The sequence below is a fragment of the Passer domesticus genome, chromosome 1 (genome assembly GCF_036417665.1).
Source record: "Passer domesticus isolate bPasDom1 chromosome 1, bPasDom1.hap1, whole genome shotgun sequence".
In the NCBI taxonomy this organism is placed as follows: domain Eukaryota; kingdom Metazoa; phylum Chordata; class Aves; order Passeriformes; family Passeridae; genus Passer; species Passer domesticus.
Window position 1 is genome coordinate 136,887,177 of NC_087474.1, and position 20,345 is coordinate 136,907,521.

Genomic DNA, 20,345 nt, shown 5'->3' on the forward strand with positions numbered 1-20,345 from the left:
TGCACCGCCTAAAATATTTATTTCAAAATAGTCCGAAAAGATGTTGTTAGTGCTGCACAAACCTATTATTTCAGTGAAACAACAAGCGAAACAAAACAATCCCTTCAGAAATATTTCAGCCACTCCAATTCACACTGGCCAGCGCTAGAGCCTGGAGAGAGGGGAGGCAGGAAGGAAAAAGGCAAGTCCTAAATCCAGACAGAAATCGGACGCTTTGTTATAATATATGCCTGGGAGGGTTATTTTTCTGCCAAAACTGGGTTATTTGGTTTCCGAGCTCTTGAGCAGTATCCGGGGTGCTAGTTTGTAAGCCGGGGACAGAGCATGTGAGGCTGCATGCAGCGCTAACCTGGCCCGGGCACAGCAGCAGCCCCGGTCTGCCTGGGTTAGTTACAGCCACGGGAGCCCCTCAGAGCCTGGGGAGCCCTGCGGGAGAGCAGAAAGGGAAAGAAAAGGAACTCGGGCTCCCCCCGCCCCGGCGCGCCCTGCCCAGCCCTGCCCGCGCCCGTACTCACACTGCAGAGGACCGGAGATGCCCACCATTCGCCACGGGCTGCGAGCTGCAAATAAAAGTTCCCGTCCTGCTCGGGGGAGAGACGGCAGCCCAGGCTGCTGGAGGGGCGAGGGGGTGGGAAAGGGGAGAGCAGCGCCGCGCGGCTTCCCTTCCCAGTCCAGATGATCCACGTCCACAAAAGTCAAAACGAGCTGAGGAGAAACTCCAGCTGCTCTTCCCCCCCCCCACCACCCTCTCTCGCTCTTTTTTTTTTTTTTTTTTCCTTAAAGGAGGATCAGCTCGAGAGAGACTACTGGTTCCACGGGAAAGGACAAGAACCAAAAATAAAGCAAAGTCTCCAAGTCGAGATAGTTAATGCCCAGGTCCTTCTCCTTGCTGCCGCCGCCGCCGCCGCTTCAGACAAACGTGATGTGGAGCGCAGGGAGCGGCCGCTGTCAGTGGCGGGGTCTCTGCCTGTCCCTGCGCAGCCGACGCATAGCTGAGCCCGCGGCGAAGCCGAGCCGGGGGTGCTGTGCCGTGCCGTGCCGAGCCGAGCCGAGCCGAGCCCGCCCGAGGCTGCGCCGCCGCCGCCGCTCCGCTGCGCCCGGCTCCCGCTAGCAGGCAGCGCGCGAGGCAGGCAGCATACTGCCGGCAGCCGGGCCGGCCCCGCTACCCAGGTGCAGGGGGGGAGGGCTTAAAGCAGTGGGAGGTGATAGAGGTAGGAGACATCTGTGTCGTGAAGAGGTTAGTGGGGGTCAAGTATATGTTAACAATAGGCGAGCGTGGTCCCTCTCGGGCAGCCTGCCTACTCTTTCTTTCTCTCGCTCGCTTTTACTGGGTGGACATCTAACTTGCTCCCTAATGATGCCTCCCCGGCTTTAAGAGTCCAGACTGCCCTGCAGTAACCCAAGACAAACACTTTCTCTAGCCATCTGGAGAGCTCCTGGCTGCTCTGCCTGTGTCTCATCACTGTGTGAAGAGACAGCAGTGCTAGAAATCAAGCCACTCTCAGATCTACTCTCTAATCCCCTTCTGTTAGCTGATTTCCAGTCAGACTGTTTGCTTTTGCATTAGATAATAGCCTTAGAGAAAACAATTATCATTTTCTTTTTTCCTTTGTTTTTTCCTTTTTCTAAAGTACAGTATCGAGGAAGTCCTCCCTCTCTTATTTTAAAAGAAATTTATAGTCTTTCATGGCTTGAAGAACCCAGATGCAATTTCACACTTTCTTGGAAGGGGATTCTGGATTCTTCTGAAAGCAGCGACATGATCACAACTGCAGTGAAAATTAATTACTATCATCTACAATTAATAGAAGCATGCCACCATTTGACTTCGTGTTTCATTACATAATCATTTCGGTAGGCATCCATATATTTTCCGATTCATCAGTTATTCCCTTCTACGTGTTGCAGAGAATATTATTGTCAGTCACACAATCTACAGCGAACTGGTATCTCTGCTATCATGTTGTCACTATATAAAGAAGGCGTCTCCACAAAAAAAAAAAAAAAAAAAAAAAAAAAAAAAAAAAAAAGGAAAAAACCTTACATTTGCTTCAGAGTAAAAATGTGCATGTTTTTTTTCAGATTACAGATAATGGATTGGAACTGTCAGAAATGCTGGAACATTTAGCTTCATTTTTTCCAATGTCAGATGTTAAGTAAAAGAGTGAGCATGGAATAGAACTTCTAATCAAGCTGCCTTCTTTATTCCTGTACATACATGTACACACACGCGCACACACACACATCCACTATATAGGCCTGATCTTGCAAATTTACAAATACTTAATTTTAAACACATAAATAGACCTATTGAATGCAAAGTAGCATTCTGTGTGTTTATTATGAAGGCATACATATTTCCAAAAGGGAGGAAGAAGCATTTCAATGTATATTTACCTTCATATTTATAACAGTATTTGCCTCTGTTGCTGGCTTTGAAATTTTGGTTGATTTTGAAAATATGTTTTAAATATATTTTATTATCTGGATAAAGCTACCTTTTCTGCAGACATTTCAGGATATGGAGCTTTAATGAACTGGTCAGTATCTTGTAATACATGGTCAAATTTACGTTGGAGTAAATTCTGCTCTACAGATCATAAATCAGGACATGTTTTGGTCTACTGTGATTTCAATTTACAAAGACAGTGAACAGCCACAAGTCTGGCATTGATTTCTAATTTTAAAACTATCTGTTTTACGGAGATCTATTTCAAAGCCAAATTATGGGAGAATCTTTTTAAAAGTATCTTCAAATATTTAAAAATAATCTAAAGATAGCAAATTTTACAAGGCTTCTATTGTCTTCAGCAAATTTAGAAACTTCAGTTTGAAGTTTCTTTGTGGTGTAATATTTTCATTCCAATTATTCTATCTGTAAGGTGTAAAATGAAGATTTGCCAGTGGTCTCAGACCATGTTTTGATGAAGTGTCAGACTGAACACTGACTCCTAATTCTTATTAAAAAAACCCTACAATGCTTCCTCTTTCATGTGTACATTCACTCCAGAAGATCAGTCAACTTTCTAAGCATTACTGTTCAAATTAGTGGACAAGCATCAGCTTAGATTTAGAAATTCTGGAAAATCTAATCTGAACTATTAGCAATTGAATATCCATGAAGTTTATAGACTTCTGTGGTCTCATTTCATAATGAGAAAAATACAGAAATCACCTAGTAAACTCCCAGCCCTGGCTCATCTTATATGACATTTCCCACTGTTCCCAGTAAGGACAAAACTTTCTCAGATAATGGAGTGTGGTAGAGAGTATTAAATGCCAACTACTTAGTGGTGACTATATTTTTCTTAGACATGCTGGGAGAATTGACATGATTCCTAAATAATAAAAGATTGTAACCATTGAGTCTTATCATTATATTACAAAGCTGATGACTGAAGCCTGGCTTATTGCAAATTTCTCTTATCCATACCTTTTTCTTTTCCCTATTTATTTCCCAGAAAAGGTAGATGTGGTTTTTGTGTGAAAAAAGAAAAATAAACACATTCTTCGGAAGATGAATTTATGTTTCAGGAAGGAAAAAAAATGCAGCCTCACAGTAGACCTCACAAATACTTGGTAACTTTACACCCTGCAGATTTTTTCTGCAGACTGTAGATGCCATGTCTGATTTGACATATGAAGGATTTACACTGTGTATCACTGTGTGACATTGTGTGAGAGAAAGGCTGGTTAAAGTATAGTTGCACATGGAAGTCAGAAATATCCTGCTAGGCTGTCCAAATCTGACTATATTTTGATTGTACAGAGACCGATCAAATGTTCAGAGCTGAAACATGGCTCAGTCTTTACTGTGAATAATTATACTATGGGCAGTCATCTGCACTGAAATTCTTGGAAGAGAACTTAAATATCAACTCACCTCATTGCTGTTTAAAAATAGAGACAAGTATGTCCCTCTTAATTGTCACTGCCTTGCAGCTCAGAGTGTTACATATTGTCACATGTTCCCATCCAGAGCTCATGCTCCTCAAACACTTTCCCAGTCAAACAGCAGACTTCAGGTCCATCCTTATTTTTTCAGGGATGTTTCTCTATAAACATGTGTTCGCTTCCAAAAATCTTGCTTTCACAATCCACGAAGTGCACAAGGATCTCACTGTTTCCTTCTGCTGAAGCTGGATTAGGCCTTGGCATCCAGATCAGGGCTGCAGGTAGCTGCCACAGCATTCACTTGAGAAGCTCTCATTTGAATGGAGTGGCACAGTAAATATTCATGTTAAACTAAACAGTCAGATAGAATGCTAAGCTGGATCATTTATAGCTTTAACTCACAAACCTTTGCCTTAACGATATCTTTCCAATTTTCCCTCTAATTTGCAAGTATATTTTACATATTTGTGTGGGCCACGCTTCATTTTCCCCTCGGTCTGTTTGCACAGATTTTGTAGGTTGTGCAGTGCAGAGGATTGCAGCAGGATGGAGTCTGCTGCAGTATTACACCAATGTTGCATACACTTTCTTCAGAAAATCGTTTTCAGTTTAGTTGGGAGTGCAGGCTAAATCCTGCTTTGACCCCTGCAGTGAAAAGCAGCAGACATAAAGAAGTGCTGCCTTGCAGAAGTGCTGCCCCCTCTCTGGGGCTTGCAAGGGCTGGGACAGGTGAGCCACAAGTTGCTGGGTGTGCTTTGCAGCTCCACAAGTGTGGAAAACACGCGCCAGGACTAACACTTGATAATATGAGCAGAAAATATGCATTAGCAGGATAGATCCCCACCCTTTAGTATGCAAAGCATGTCCACTAGGTGATGTACATGCTGCAAGAGCTGACATATTACCTGCCTTTCTTTCTGTGTGCACTATTGTTTACCCTTTGGTAGTGAGGAAAATGTATTAAGTTCTTCCCAAATTAAATTTTTTTAAAAAATGAAAAAAAAAAAACCAACAGGCTATCTGCTTTCAGGAGGTTATGAACTCCATTGATATACATTTTGACATATTTTCCTTTTCTAATGGGATAGATTTTAGCTTTGCTTCATGTATATTTATTCAGGATATTCCTTAATTAAATTATATGCTAAGGACACTTTTTGAGTTCCTGTTTGCCTTTTGGCATCATCAGGAGTCCTAAAACTGCTTTAATTTTGCAGCATTCTGAAGCACTTTGCTGAAAAATATATGCACAGTGACAGAAAAAGGGGAGCTGGGTTATTTTGGAAAGATCACATAAACAAAAATAATATATTGGCAGTCATTTGTGGGAATGCCAGCTTTGTCACTCATTTTCAGTGAAATATGGCTTCTTATTAAAACCCAGATCTTTTCAAGAAAAAAAATGCTACTGGTTAAATAAAGCACACCGAGCAAAAAGAGAGGAAAAATGATTTGAAAAGTTTCTGTTTTGCAGAAGCAAACAGCTTATCTTGTCTGAATCCATTGTCTCTCTTTTAGTGATACAAATAAATAGGCATTGAATATTCATCAAATTAATATTTAAATGTATTTTAAAAGATAAAATATTTATCTTTAGTGCTGAAATATTTTTGTCTGTGCTGAAACTGAGAGAATAGATAGTGCTGAAATAATACAGGCTTAGTACTTCTTCTATAACAAACATGAAAACACCAAAATGGAAATAACAAATTTGTTTTTCATCGATGTCAAAGTGCAGGAAACATTTTGCTGTTGAGGTTCCTGGAAGCAGTGAGTGCTGTATTAACTGCCATGCAGCACACACACACACTGGCACACGGATCCCTCGCCTAGCAAGGGGAAGCCGTTGCCCTAACACACACACACACACACACACACACACACGCACGCACGCACGCACACGCATACAGTTCCTTAACTTCCCACCTGCCGGGCAGCCACCTGCAATAAACAATAGTGATCTAATAGCAGACAGTAATGAAATAAGCAGCCACAAAGCCGTTTACCTAAGGGCCACTAGAAGTCCCTCAAAAGTGTAGCTGCTGGCTGAGGGGACCCTTCCCTCCAAGGTGGAGGGGAGACCTCTTTTAGGACAGCCTCTGAAGGCCAGCAGGATCCCTTTTTAAGTATACCTACTGTTTAACTAGAGACAGCGACCATCTGTAATGTACATAATGGTGCAAAGCTACTATGAGGTAATGGATCCAAGGTGCATGATCTGTTCCAGGTTTCCTTTTGTGTATACATAGTCCCTCAGTGCTACGTCACCTAAAAAGTACAGTGACATTTTGTATATGGAAGGCTAACGACATAACTCTCTTATCTTTTTCACTGACATGTTGACAGTACATTATTCCACTTACATACATGCTTAAATTGGGAATAAAACTGCATTTTCCTGCCAGCTGTAACTAACCAACATACCAGTTGTGCTCCTGTATTGAAAATCTCTCTTGTTCAGTTTTCATAAAGAGAGGTGAAGTCCTCTCTTGGTATATCAGATCTCCATGTCTCCAGCTGTAAATAAAAACAAACTGGTCTAAGCTGGGAACTCTATTAATATCATGACCTCAATATGATGTAACTGAAACCGCATTTTCCACATCCCCCTAACCACTGTTTATATTTGCATCAAACTAAGTTAAACAAGGGTAGGATTTAAAGCTGCTGTCTTAAAAGAAAAAAGGAATATTCTCCTCTTGAAGATGACTTTTATTGGATTGCTTTAAAATCCTTGTGTCTCCATAACCTGAGATACTCCTCACAGAAGTCCAGAAATACTCTACAAGCCACCTAGATATGTTGGTATTCTAGTGCTCTTTACATTGTGTTTGTACTATATTGTGTCTGTACTCATGTTTTAACTGTGCATATGTGAATCAAAAGCTTGCCCAAATATAGTCATTCCCGGCTGTTTTAGAATTCACAAGAAAACAATTAAAAAATCAAGTACTGAGGAGAATGTAGTTCACCACTTAAGCTGAAAAATATATCCGGACATAAAGTAGATATTTTTTTAAAAGCCTAACAATCAAGTATCATGGTGAACAAAGATGGTATTTCAATGTTTCAAGCTGCTATGAAAAAAATTCAGCTAGATAATTGAGTCTGATATTACTGCATTTGTTGGACTCTATTTAAAGCCTGGTTTATTTTTAGAAAGAAACTGATGAAATCTGGTTGTCCCAGGAATTGTTATTTGCAGATCAATAGCAACTTAAAATGTTGTCTCATATGCACATCATTACAGGGAAGATGCTTTGATACATCAGTCACTTATTATTTCTCCTTTCAGACAAACTGGAAAAGTAGAAGTAATGAAAAAATTATGTCTTACAGAAGAGAGAAGTATTTTTCCCCTTTCACTGGCAGCTTTCTTTTTGAAAACTTTTAAAGATGCAAGTTAAGAGGACATAGTAAGTAAATAAACCGTAACACAAAAATATCCAGAAAGAACAAAGCACAGTATGAGACATGCTATTTATAGAAAAAAGGGGAAATAAACATAACACTTTTAGCACTACACAGTGCAATGTGCAAAATTACATTTTAAAGGGAAAGTAGCAATGAGAATGTCTAAGAAAATCCACAAGTTGTATGGCTAAAGCGCTAAATTCAGCCACCTTTAGCTGAATTCTGGTGTATGCTCCATCAGTTTGCTGGAACTTTTCTTGAAATTAGCTGCTGCTGCATGTGTCAAAACCTCATGTGACGTGCCATAATAATTTATTGCCCGTCTGCAGAAACAACTTGATTCTGTCTCACTGAAATAACTGACATGTTTGGCCACTGATTTCTTAGGAAAGGAGCCGAACTAGAACACTCACAAACCTTATTATTAAAGATGCTGTTCTTTTCAAGTAATGGGGTTTTTTTAGCTCAAATTTCTTTTTTTTCTTACATAATTACTTTCCTTTTAACCATAAAAAATAAAAATGAGTGTATTGTATTTGATAGTAGTGTTCTACATAACAGAAACCAGGTAAGTCAAATTTAGAAGGCATCTTGAAAAAATTCAAAACTACAAACTATAAACTGTCTGCAATACATAAACATTTTAAAATACTGAAAGGAGTACTTTCCCTGGTTTGACTTGCATTTTTATTTCCAGCAGTGACACAGGTTATAAACTGTGTCTCTAAATCATCCAAGAAACCCAAGGATCTGTGACTTCAAAGTTGCTTTCACCACCTACAGGACATGGTGCTGCAAAAGGTCCAGCTTACAGCAGCCCCAGCCACTTTCCAAGCATCTGAACAAGAAAGTAAGCTTTTTGAGAGGTCTTGTGTCAGAAATGAGCATTTCTGATTATGTATCTTCATTTCTGATATCACTGTAGTGTCTGTGAGTTTGGGGAAGGGTTTGGCTCACTGTGAGAAGGTGAATAATTATTTCCCTCTTCTCACAGTGAGTAATTATTCAAACTTTACTTAATAAAGGCCTATTTCTCTTTGCAACATTTTTTGCCTGGAAGCTTTCTGGTTTTGTTTGTTTCTCTTCTCCCATAGTTTTGAGGAAGCAGTGTACATGTCCCCAAGCTCCTCCTTTACCTTCTCAATCCATAAACAATCTTCTAGTGAAATTTGCTACATGACAGCAAATTGCAGTTCCTGATGAATTGTAGGCTTCAGTGATTTCAACATGAAGCCAGTTTCTTTCTTTTCTGTGACTTCTCTGAAATTGATTCCTTCAGATTTCCAGTTTTAAAGCTAGAGATTTGTTTATTAAATTTAGCATTCTTCAATAAAATTATCTCCTTAGTGGTATGACTGTCTCTTGATCAGGATTTCAGAGGTCCGTAACAGGCAGTGAAAAAAACTGAGGAAGTCTAAAACACTTGCCCATTCAGATATATCAGAACAAGGTTTCCTAATGAGCTTGCATAAACTTTGGGATTGTTCCAATCGTTAAAGAAGAAATTTTGAGGATTCGTAGAGTTAGCATCTGTTCACCTGAAGACCTTTAAGCAGAGCCATATAAAATGGCAGGTTTGCATGAGGTTGGTTGTTGTGTATTGGGGGTTATTCCACATCACAAAAGCTATTGAATTAGGCCTCACAGGCTTTGTATATCTCACAGAGTATCTAGCTCATATATATATATATATATATATATATATATATATATATATATGTATATATGTGTCTGTGTGTATGTGTGTGTATACACATACATATATATACATACACATATATACATATACATATATAAATATATATATGTGTGTGCATTATGTATATGATCATATATATGTATATAAACTTTTCAGTGTTTTACTTCTGTGTGGAATGAGTGAGAAGCAGGATAGCCACACATCTTAAAATAAAAAAAAACAGAAAGAAAAGAAAAGCAAGAAACCTCAAGCAATGAACCAGACATTTTTCTACTTCAGATGCTGCTTTTGCTATTCTTTCCTAAAGTCTTCCATTAAATGTTGTATATGAGATTTCTATGATTTTTTTTTTCCATAGGTGTCACAAAACTTCTGATTTTATCCCCAAGGTTTTGGAGCTAGTTACTTGGAACTCTTGTACCCATATACTGCTCTTCAACTGAGTAAATATCAGAGTTGCTCATGTTTCTTTTGTAATAACTTCACTTCTGAAGGGCAAAATACAATTCTTAGAAAAATATACAGGAAACCTGAAGACTTGTTAATTACAAGCAAGTAGTCTTAGACTTTGTTTGTCTCTGCCTGCTGGAGCCATGGATGGTCACTGATAAATGCCTGAGCTAGCAGGGTTAGATCACTGAAACCTGTGTAGCAATAGTGCAAAAGCCACGTGTGATTAGTTTAACACGGCTGGTTTCTGCAGTGATGCCAGTGCATCAAAAGGACACCAACTTACACTTTGGTTTGATGGCCACTTGTACTGACAAGAGTGATCTCCACAAGTTTCCAGATGAGCTTAATGTGAACAGATTTTACAGTAGGGGAATTTGTCTGTATTTCAAATGTGTGAATGATCTCTCTAGTCTAAAGAGTACTGTATTAATAAAATGGGAATCATGGGGCTCTCATTAGACATTATCAAGACCAAGAACATGCTATATCATTCTTTTTGTGCCCATATGGTTGCCCAATATTGTCTCTCTATTGGATTGTGCTTGGTTTTGGCATCTGAAAGCTATCTGGAACAATAAGCTACAGGTTTCCAATCATGTCCATGTAATTGGAGTAGCACCATACCAAGACCATAGCTGCTGGCATCTGCTGAAACAGCTGTAGACTGAGAAATATCATAAAATGCCAGAACTGGGAATGTAGTCAATAGAGCCTTTAAACTCTCAAAAGCACACTCCTGTTCTTTATCCTTTTAATTTGCAGTATCTCTTCTAAGCAGTTAATAAAAAAGATTGGCCTTTTAAATGAGAGTTTAAGTATGAATTTTCTTCAGATTTTATCATGTTGATGAACCACACCAGTTCTGATATATTTTTATATGGTGGTATTTCAAATATAGTCTTGATTTGTTTTTCTACCTCCATTTTATTTCATGTCTGTCACATATCCTGATTGCCATAGCCTGTATTTCCTGCTGGTTTAGTCCAGCAACTTACATGACCTTCACAACTTGTGTTTACTTTAATGTTGCAATGTTTCTCAAACTCCCGATAACCTATTACTATAAATATATACTCCCTTTAGGGCTCATAGGAAGTCCTTTGGAATATATCTGTGATGCCAGTCTGATGATCAAAGCAGTGTTTCTGAATGATGTCACTGTTTCAGCACTGTCATGATGAAGCAGACTTGTCTGAGTTTCAACCTGCATCTTGTACGATTTTTGGCATATGGTTGATTGTGAATCAGATCTTCCTGCTGACAAGAAAAGAGTAATAAAAGACCTTTTAAGTCTACTTGTGTGGTATTTTCACCACAGTTGATGTCAAAAAAGAAACAGTTCAGGTCTGAGCTCTAATCTGTAGTTCATCCTAAAACTATTTCTTTTAAAATGTGGAAAATACAACTTTATGCAATACTTGGCATGAGATAAACATACACCACTTCAACTGGGTTAAACAACTTTCTCCTGAATTTGATAGATTTCACCAAACTGGCATTATCTCCTCTGTTCACTGTGGAAGACCTCTTTGAAAGATTTACCTATAGTGACATTATTAGAGGGGAAACATCATCAGAATAGAATCTTTGCCAGGATAACTGCAGCAGGTGTTGATTCAGTATGTGGTATGTCTCCATCCAACTGGGCTTTTGACCACTGCTGTGGGGTTCTTCAGTTTAGCCTTCGATATTCAGACTTATATAGAAAGAAAAATCAAACAAAAAAGCTAAGAGAGTGGATTTATTTTTCATTGCTCTTAATGAAGACATTATGAATAGTTTCCAGGTTGCTTCCACATTTCTCCTGGGCTATGCTGTAAATAATTTCAAATTACTCCTATCCCAGACCTGTCTCATCTTTTTGCTGCTTAAAGCCAAAGTGTTCAACTGAAACTCTCAGGACCAGCCTGATCCCTCATCACCAAAGCAAAGTGGAAACTACAGTCACTGTCCTCAGCGAAGTCAGACAAGGAAACCAAAACTGGGTTTGGCAGCACTGGCTTCTTTATATTTCATCTGTGTACCTGTCCTCAGTTACTTCATGCTGGTGACTGAGTTTTCTAATCCACAGTAAAGGTAAAGCACAACTTAAAATAAGGAGGTACCTGAGAGCATTCAATCCTTCTGCACATTTGCAGGTGAGAGCTATCTTCCTTCATCTGTGCGGATACACAGTCACCTTGCGATCTCTGGTTTGTGTATGTGCTGAGTCTTCCCATTACCTTGGTAAGGGGTGATCAAGCCTTCCTTCCTTCCTTCCTTCCTTCCTTCCTTCCTTCCTTCCTTCCTTCCTTCCTTCCTTCCTTCCTTCCTTCCTTCCTTCCTTCCTTCCTTCCTTCCTTCCTTCCTTCCTTCCTTCCTTCCTTCCTTCCTTCCTTCCTTCCTTCCTTCCTTCCTTCCTTCCTTCCTTCCTTCCTTCCTTCCTTCCTTCCTTCCTTCCTTCCTTCCTTCCTTCCTTCCTTCCTTCCTTCCTTCCTTCCTTCCTTCCTTCCTTCCTTCCTTCCTTCCTTCCTTCCTTCCTTCCTTCCTTCCTCCCTCCCTCCCTCCCTCCCTCCCTCCCTCCCTCCCTCCCTCCCTCCCTCCCTCTCTTTCTCTCACAGATGCTTTCATTTTTCATAAGTTGTTCTTGCTGTGCCACTTATCCTACATTTTTTAAATTTACCTTGGCTTTTAACAGTAAGATTTCTGTGAGTCATATTTGTCAGTTCTTTACAATTTTACATATCAGGCACTCTCTGATGTGTTCATTCTTGTTGGTATCAAAGCTGCGAGGCTCTCTGTATTCATTTTGAATCTATCTAAAGCCTTAAATCACATCAGACTGTGCTTATCAGACATGTTAAGGGCAGCATCTTAGCATCACCTTCCTTTAAAAAGACAAATTATTTATAAATAATTTCTGCTTGACTTCACATTGGATAAATTGATGTGCTAACATGTACATCACCACTCTTCACGTTAAAGTGTACTTCATCACTCCTTGCACTAAGTTTTCTGTATACTATTAATTTCACACATGCCATTTGATTACATTCACATCTGGAAATCCAAAGAGCATTGCATTTTGTTAAATAATAAATTTCTGATATGATGTCATAAGACAGCACAAAAAGGAGAGAGTGCCACTCTGTTCCACAGGTGTAACTTCTAGATGCCAGTGGCTATGATGAGAACAATATTCAGGGTCCCATGATGGTATTTCTTTAAAAATCTATCATGTGGTTTACATCTCTTCCTATAATCATATTCATACTTCTGGCCTTGTGAATTAGGAAATTAAACTTGCTCCATTGTATTTGCAAGGGCTTCTCCATATTACCAAGCAGTTATATTTCCCATGAGAATCAGTGTAACAGAGAATACAAGATTTGGGAAAAGAGAAAAAGTATCTCTTGTCAGTCATCAAAGTCATAATTTTATTTTAATCAGAAGTGTGATATCTGTTCATATGCCAACATATTGGTTAGAGACTGTACGAGATTCTCAGTGTCAAGGTCATATGGATTTCAGAACAAACCTATGTGCCAAAAACCTTAATTTCCTATATCAGGCAGGAATACTCAGGAGTGACCCCACTGCTCTCACAGAAATGTCCTTCCAAAGCACACTCTAGTATGAATCCACTCAGAGCAAGTGGGGCTTTTCAGCTCTTCAGTCACAGTCAGATGGGATGGAGCCCAGTGCCATTGCTACCACTGCTGGTTGGGGGATCCTGGTCCTTGACAGGATTTACACATTTACACATGATCAAAAAGACCATTTCCACCTTTGCTCTGCCCTGGTGGTACTCTTGGCTTTGTGGCCCCTCACTCTACAAGTTTTGATAAGGCCAAAATGGTGCCCTCAGTTCATCCAACAGTAATCTTGGTTCCCTGCTGAGAGCCAAACTTCAGCCCCCAGCAAAGCCAAGTTGTCATAGCCAGATTTACACCACCCATGGCACTCACCATGCAGCAGCACCTGCAGTCACACAGAAATAGGGTGCTGATAGCAACATAGGATCTGTTGTGTATGTTGAAATATGACCCAATTATTAAAAAAAAAAAAAAAATCAGAGAAAACAACAGTAAATGCATGTACAAAACTACAAGGAATTATGTCCACAGTGGGTCTTCTGGTTCTTCCCAGTAGAGGGAGTTGGGAGTTCCCTTCATTTCCCTTCATCGTTTCCTCTACTCATGTTGTGTAAGTATGGAACTTAAAATTACAACAAGAGAGAAGAAAAACTGTCACCTCTTTTATTTCTATACATATTTGCTTCCTACTCAGGGTGGGTCATTCTTCCAGACTAACTCAATGTCTTTCTTGGAAAACTGGTTTCACTGTTTGGATATCATTATGCAACACCATAAGATGGTTATCTGCACCAAAAGTACCACAAATCATTTCAAAGGTTTCTCACACTATCAAATATACTATTTTTGAGTCGCATGCTTATTTCAACCACTCAGCAGAATTGGCAAGCATAGTTTCTTTAAAAAGGAATCAAGAATAGATCTGGTTTTGTGGCGACTGTAGTTCTTGGTAAGAAAGAAAACAAGGGGAAATGATCCACATGCTTTCAGGTGAGAACAAAGTGTTATGATGGTACCATGTCGTAAAGTGCATTTGTATTTAACACTACAAATATTTTCTCAGATTTTCTAGTGGTTATCATAGTTCTCTGCTCTTACCTAGTGATTTTCACCAGTGTTTTTCATATTAAATAGAAAGATCCAAGTGAGAAAACTGCAGCACAGTGTGAGCAATAGCCATGACACCCAGAAGATGACTGGCAAGGGATCAGCCTCAGAGCAGTGCAGTGCTCTCAGCCCTGAGCTCTCAGCTGGCCTCCCACCCCATCCCCACCCAACAAATGCAGTCTAATGATAGCTCCCAAGGAAGAATCACGGAGGAGGAATCCAGTTCTTCTCTCAGTGACAGACTTTAATAGTCACAAGCTCCCAGCTCTTCTTCCCAATGAAAGAGGATCTCAGCAAAGTTGCATACCTTCTGTAACTCCCAGTAAATCTAAACCTACTCTGCGACATGTGTGCAAGCTCATCATTGTAAGGAAAGGGCATCAACACAGAGCCATAAACCCAAAGGGATCACTGGCTGCTAGGTGAAAGCACATTTTCCTTCAGATTGATCCTGTCCTACTGTAAAATTATCAACATTGGGAAACCTCTCCAAACCTCTTCACAAGCTTAGGAACTGCAACACCACAGAAATTAAAATACTCTCATGCACTAGGCAGAAATGGTTTCTTTCCAGGGTATTAATCAGTCAGCCTTAAAGAATTTTTAAATGAACCTCTTATTAATTTGGGCTGTGGTAAATTTTAGAGTAATGCTAATTGCTTGATATTAAAAGCCAAGAAAAGTACAGTGGTTCACATTGCTACGTTTGGCTTTTTTTTTCCCCAAGAAAAAATACTATGACATCTTCTATTTTTATCAACTTCCTTTTGAAGTTTTTATTAACCTAGAACACAAAGGTGCATCGTAAAGTGCTCCATAGCTGTTAGTATAAAAGCATGTTGAGTGTGGTCTGACACAAATACTGAAACTTGTTACCATTAGAAGCCCCAGCTCCTTTGGCTCATAAATGGAAACAGCAGTATTCCTTAAAAGGGTGTTATCCCAACCTGTATCCAGGCTCCATTATATCCATAAAACATGGCAGCACAGCCTCCCACTACTTTTTTTGATTTTTCCCTTGGTATTTTGTCTCAGCAGCGCTACACAAGCACAGAAGGACAGTCTGGTCCTGACATGCAAAAGGGTAAGTACCTTTCTAGTTTTCCAGATTAGCTTCTCCTGCTACATTTGATAATTTTTAAGCTGGTCTCGGACTATTGATGGCCTGCCCTTGATTTCTGCTGGTTAATTTTTTTTTTGGCCTGTGACACAGTTAATATAGAACAAAGACAAATACAAAAAAAGTTTGCCAAACTACATTCCACACAAGTCCTCCGCATTGCTCTGATCAGGGTCTGGCAGGCTCAGAAAACAGCCAGAGCTTACCAATAAGGGATTTTTTTGGCCTGCTCTGATAGTGGTGTGATAGTGCTTTTCTCTTCTGACATTCTCCAAGCAAGTCCAGGCCAGTCTAACCTTGCCAGTCAGTGCATATTTTTGTGGCACCAAATTTTGTATCACTTTCAATTTGGGTTTCTCTGGCTTTTTCCTCTTGACTGCCACTGGTTTCTTGATAATGCATCTCTTTCCTTGATGCGTTTTCTTCCCTGCAGTTTCATTTCATGGCACTGTTTTGAAACAGATGCTCTGGCTACTTGCACAGTCAGTCCTGCCAGCTTCATGATTCTTCCTTGCTGTTTTTGACTGTAACCCTCAATTTACTAAGGCCTAATTATAAGAGATAATGGGGAAAAAGACCAAGTAGGCAAAACATAAAATATAATTTAAGACTTTCAAGCATACATTTTCTGCAGTATATTTGATTTTTCAGTAATAAGAATTTCTGGTTCCATGCTTTTTATTCTGGATGTAATGAAAACACGTTCTTTATGTATCTTAGTTGAAATAAAATGAGCTCTCTAGTAAGACAGAACCTCTGGGAAGGGAATTGGAAAATAATCTTTTGATCCTCATCTTCCCCTTGCTAAAGTTTTGTATTTATTTCAGTAGGATCATCATGTTTGTTTAAAACTACATAAAGTAGCTTTAAAGGTACGTTCCCAAAAAAAAATAAAACAAAAAAAAACCAGCTTGCTTGCTTTATATATAAAATTTATACATAATATTAATATCACTTCAGTAAGGACTCAATAGTTAGGATCTCTAAGTACCCAGATATTAATGAGGTATCACAGTATGGTATAAGTATCTAATTTTAGGCTTCTAGTTTTGACATATCAATGTTAATTTTTAATTCACATTAAAATTTCCCATAAATACTACAGAAAACCAAGAAATTATCGATGGCTATTTAATCTTTGAAAGTCCTTGGATTTCAGCACTTGTTACTCAGGTTTTTTACTGTAAGATGCCAGTGCATTTGGATGTAAAATGAGATATGGTTTCCTAGAAGTGTAGTGGATTAACAAGCTTTTAGCAAAAGCTCTTCACTTCATATTTCTCCTTCTGTGATTTCCCTCTGTCTTTTAAGGAGGAGAAATTAGCTCTCTACACAACATTTCAGTCAGCGACTTCCAGGAAAACAGAATGTTATGCCAGAGAACATCTTTGCTCAACAGTTTGCATGGGCCATTGGAATTTATGGTCCTTAATGTTAAAGACTGTTCATTGAGTACAAGATGAATTTTTGGTCATAATGCCACTCAGTGGTCAAAAGGCCATTACATACAGAGCCGTGAGCATGCTTCTGTCAATTTAATAAGAGAAGGTGTACTTAACCTTGATGATTAGAGATAACATTACCAGAAGTCTCAAATTAAGAGATAAACCACATATTAATTATCCTGGAATTAGATTTCATGACAATATTTGTGCTAATACAGCAAAAGCAGGAAAACTAGAGGGATATTTTTAAGTGTGAATTCCAAAGTTTGAGGTAGGAAGAAGGCATGAATTGGTTCTATTGGTATTAAGCTATTGAAGTCCAAGTCTGAATATTGCAGGGAATGTTTGTTAAGGCAGAATGGTTGATGAGGTGCAATAAAACCAGAGACGGCACCCAAGTTAACATCTTATTCAAAGATTCCTGCACAAATACAAATTTTTTAAATTATTTTGACTGATAGAAAAAGTCCTGTGAAATAAGAAAATACATATATATTTGTGAAATGTCATTTGTAACCCTCAGTATGTCAAACTCCTGTAGTTTCATTAAGGTGGGTCCATTTTTCAGCAAGTCCAGAGAGATTTAAAACTGCAAGAGTTTCATGCTGTAAGGTTATGTATGTTCTAATAATTCAAGTAAGATGGATAGTTAAGACAGGTTGGATGGTTTTGACCTCAGACTGAAAAAGTTCTTCTTTTTTTCACTGAGCTTTGGATTTCATTCACAGCTGAAACTCATGGCAAAACTCCAGGGTCCCACTTTGTGTTTTCTTGACCTTGGGCCTGTTGTGTTAATATGGCATGTGACAGAGCAGTCTGAATGGGTTAACCTTGCAGAGTCTTACATCATTTTGTAATGGTAGCCAAATTATGATGAAGAGCATTACCACCCACCCATCCCAAAGTGAGATTAGATAAGCCTTTTTTGGTGGCCAATGGAGGACAAATCTGTATGCATGAATAACAAATGAAAGTTTTACAAAAAGTCTTGGTGAGGATAACCAATTGCAATGTTTTGCTTAACTTTACTGTAAAACACATATTCCTGTGAGAGGAAAAAAGCTTCTTTATGGGTGCAGACTACAGAATCAACAACAGTGCCTGAGCTACCCCCAAACACCATTGCCCTGCATCTCAAGTGGATTGGTTGATGGTAGGGCGACAAGCCAGACAGAAAAACTACAAGTGAGCTTGGACAGTGCTGAATGCTTTACTATGAACAGGTTGCAGTTTGTCACATTATTCATGCCATAGAGAGTCATTGCAATTTTAAAATGGACTATATTTTACTTTGAAATCTTAAACAATAGAAGATGTCAGGTTCTGTTATTTGCTCTTAGATTTCAGTTGTAAATGGCCTTTTATAACCACAGACACTATTTTGATAGAGTCTGTAAAACATACATACAATATGAAATATGATGAGAGGAAAACATAATGTCACACAATTGTACTCTGCACTCTTACTGAAATTCCAGCTTTTCACAGAACACCCACAGCCAAACATCTAAAGATTTCTTTGGAGTCTCACAAAGGGTTAAGGCAGCTTGTTTGGCATTAGATATTTGTATAATGAGCTTTTACTGAAGTAATTAAAATTTGTTTATAATTAATACAGATGAATTGGTTTCTGCACAATAATAGTTAGGAGATTAACAAAGGCCACATTTTGGCAACAGGACTACATTCTTTTCCAAGTGCTGTGGGACTTTATCCAATGAATGTCTGTCCAATCCGGCTGATTCTTCAGAGATGCCATATGGCACTGCTATGCATTACAATTTTTTTTCTAAAAGGCAGCCATATGACATAACTGATCTTCAAAACGTTGTCAGAAGGCATTACCTAGGTAGGCTGCGAGCTGCTTTCCAAAAACTTAGCAAGCACAGGGGCTATTAATTATGAGCAAAAGAAATGTGCACACACACGCTGGAAAGTTGGCATCCTTTCCTCTCTAGTCACAGCTGAGCATCTCTTAAACTGCTCAAGCTAGGAAAGTGAAGATGGATTTATCTTTTTTTAACTTTACACATCTTCTTCTAAAATTTTAATGCAGCAATTTCACAATCAACTTATCTCAGAAGTGTCAGCACCTCTGACCCCCAATGCCCATGAACATCTTGTTTCAACAGCGGCATGTGTTCTAATAGTAACTCCACTGCTTTCGCTAGCACATTTTCTTAGATCAAGAAATTGTTGCCTTTCCACACTCTCTCAAATCAAGATGATACACACCGTCCTTGAAGTCAGTCATATTATATAGCTAGATATAGATAGAGATAGAGATAGAGATAGAGATAGAGATAGAGATAGAGATAGAGATAGAGATATATAGATATGGATATAGATATATGGATATAGATATATGTAGATAGATAGATAGATAGATAGATAGATAGATAGATAGATAGATAGATAGATTCACCTGTTACTTATTACATCATTTGCCTTTCTGGAAAAGGGACTTAACACCCCCATGTCTTTCATACTGTTGTATGGATGACACCTAAAGACTTTTATTTTAGTCCTTCTTGCAACAGATGAACTGCAGTATCACCATGGGTGGTTCATGTTCTTTCCTATTCTCTTTATTATCCCACTAGACATAGCCATACTCATTCTCCTCTGCAAAAGCTCTCAAGCACTTCAGCTCACACTGCTCACTCTCCTAAAACATACCCTGGGGACCTTTGTGTTCATTCTCAGGTCACAAAATTTCTACAAACCTGGGAACATTCTATGGGTAAGTCTCCAGTGTGACCCTATTGTGACAACTCTTCCAGTCTGCATGTAGACAAGCTTTTTGCCCAAAGAGGGAATAAATTTTCATGTAATTTCTTAGGAGATGGAATTGCATCTAGGCATCTCTTATCCATGTGTGCATTCTTCTGGTCATTAAGACATTTGGCAACGGCTGCAGTGTGATTTTCTGATATTGCTTAAATATGTAGAATGTTACACTGAGCTACTCTGGTAGTAGTACGCACACACCGCATTGCCATTTTCTGCCCTGCCATATGACAGCTGCTTAGCATGGGGATATTTTAGTGGATATACTCTGAATTCCAATTATAGATCCTGTATACTTGGAATCAAATGAAATTATTGTTGTTTTTCTCTTATACTTTTATTCCCTTCAGGTATTGTGTAGCCATGTAGACTGGTATGCTATTCTTCTGGTGATTAGCAAAAAGAGGCTTCTGCAAGTATATCACAAAGTTATAAAAGGGATTGCAGAGGTCAGTCTTGAAAACTGGAGGCTAATGTCAAAAATCACACACAGAAATTGTTTTGAGGTGGCTTGTATTTGCACATCAGTCAGTGGCAGAGGGTTGATGTGGCTGGCATTGTACATCTGGTGACAGAAGTATTGAGTGCTGAAGTGCTCTTTTCCAACAGGTTCTTGGAGCAGTGAATGTCTCACATGGAAACTATTCACACTTCTACAGCTATCTGGGAGCTTGATATTTCTCATGGCTCAGTATGTAGGGGAGGAGCTCAGTGCAGGTAGAACAGTTTGTGACACTGGTGTAAAGGATTCAGCGAGACAATGCTGAACTGAAAGACAGGAAACCATACAGAAGGCTTTGAATAACATTTTGTTATTTGGTTTCCTAAAATGTTTGGTGACAATTCAT

The 20,345-nt window shown here is 39.0% G+C and overlaps 1 protein-coding gene and 1 long non-coding RNA gene across 6 annotated transcripts in view; one reads left to right on the forward strand and one right to left on the reverse strand.

Annotated features, from left to right (window-relative positions):
- RUNX1T1 (RUNX1 partner transcriptional co-repressor 1) overlaps positions 1-1,183 on the reverse strand; it is a 114,495-nt gene extending 113,312 nt beyond the window's left edge. For all 3 annotated transcript variants that reach the window (XM_064391374.1, XM_064391396.1, XM_064391348.1), the window contains exon 1: positions 516-1,183. In XM_064391374.1, coding sequence (XP_064247444.1) covers positions 516-543 — 28 coding nt within the window. In that variant the 5' untranslated portion in view covers positions 544-1,183. The remainder of the gene's footprint in view (positions 1-515) is intronic.
- Positions 1,183-14,214, forward strand: LOC135281989 (uncharacterized). Of its 3 annotated transcripts, none has more exons than XR_010348373.1 (4): positions 1,183-1,854; positions 7,190-7,310; positions 8,006-8,158; positions 14,170-14,214. It is a non-coding gene; the product is annotated as an uncharacterized LOC135281989 (long non-coding RNA). The 3 variants fall into 3 exon arrangements; XR_010348372.1 differs by lacking the exon at positions 14,170-14,214 and adding an exon at positions 9,366-10,196; XR_010348370.1 differs by lacking the exon at positions 14,170-14,214 and having other exon boundaries at positions 8,006-8,253.
- The last annotated feature ends 6,131 nt before the right edge of the window (positions 14,215-20,345 follow it).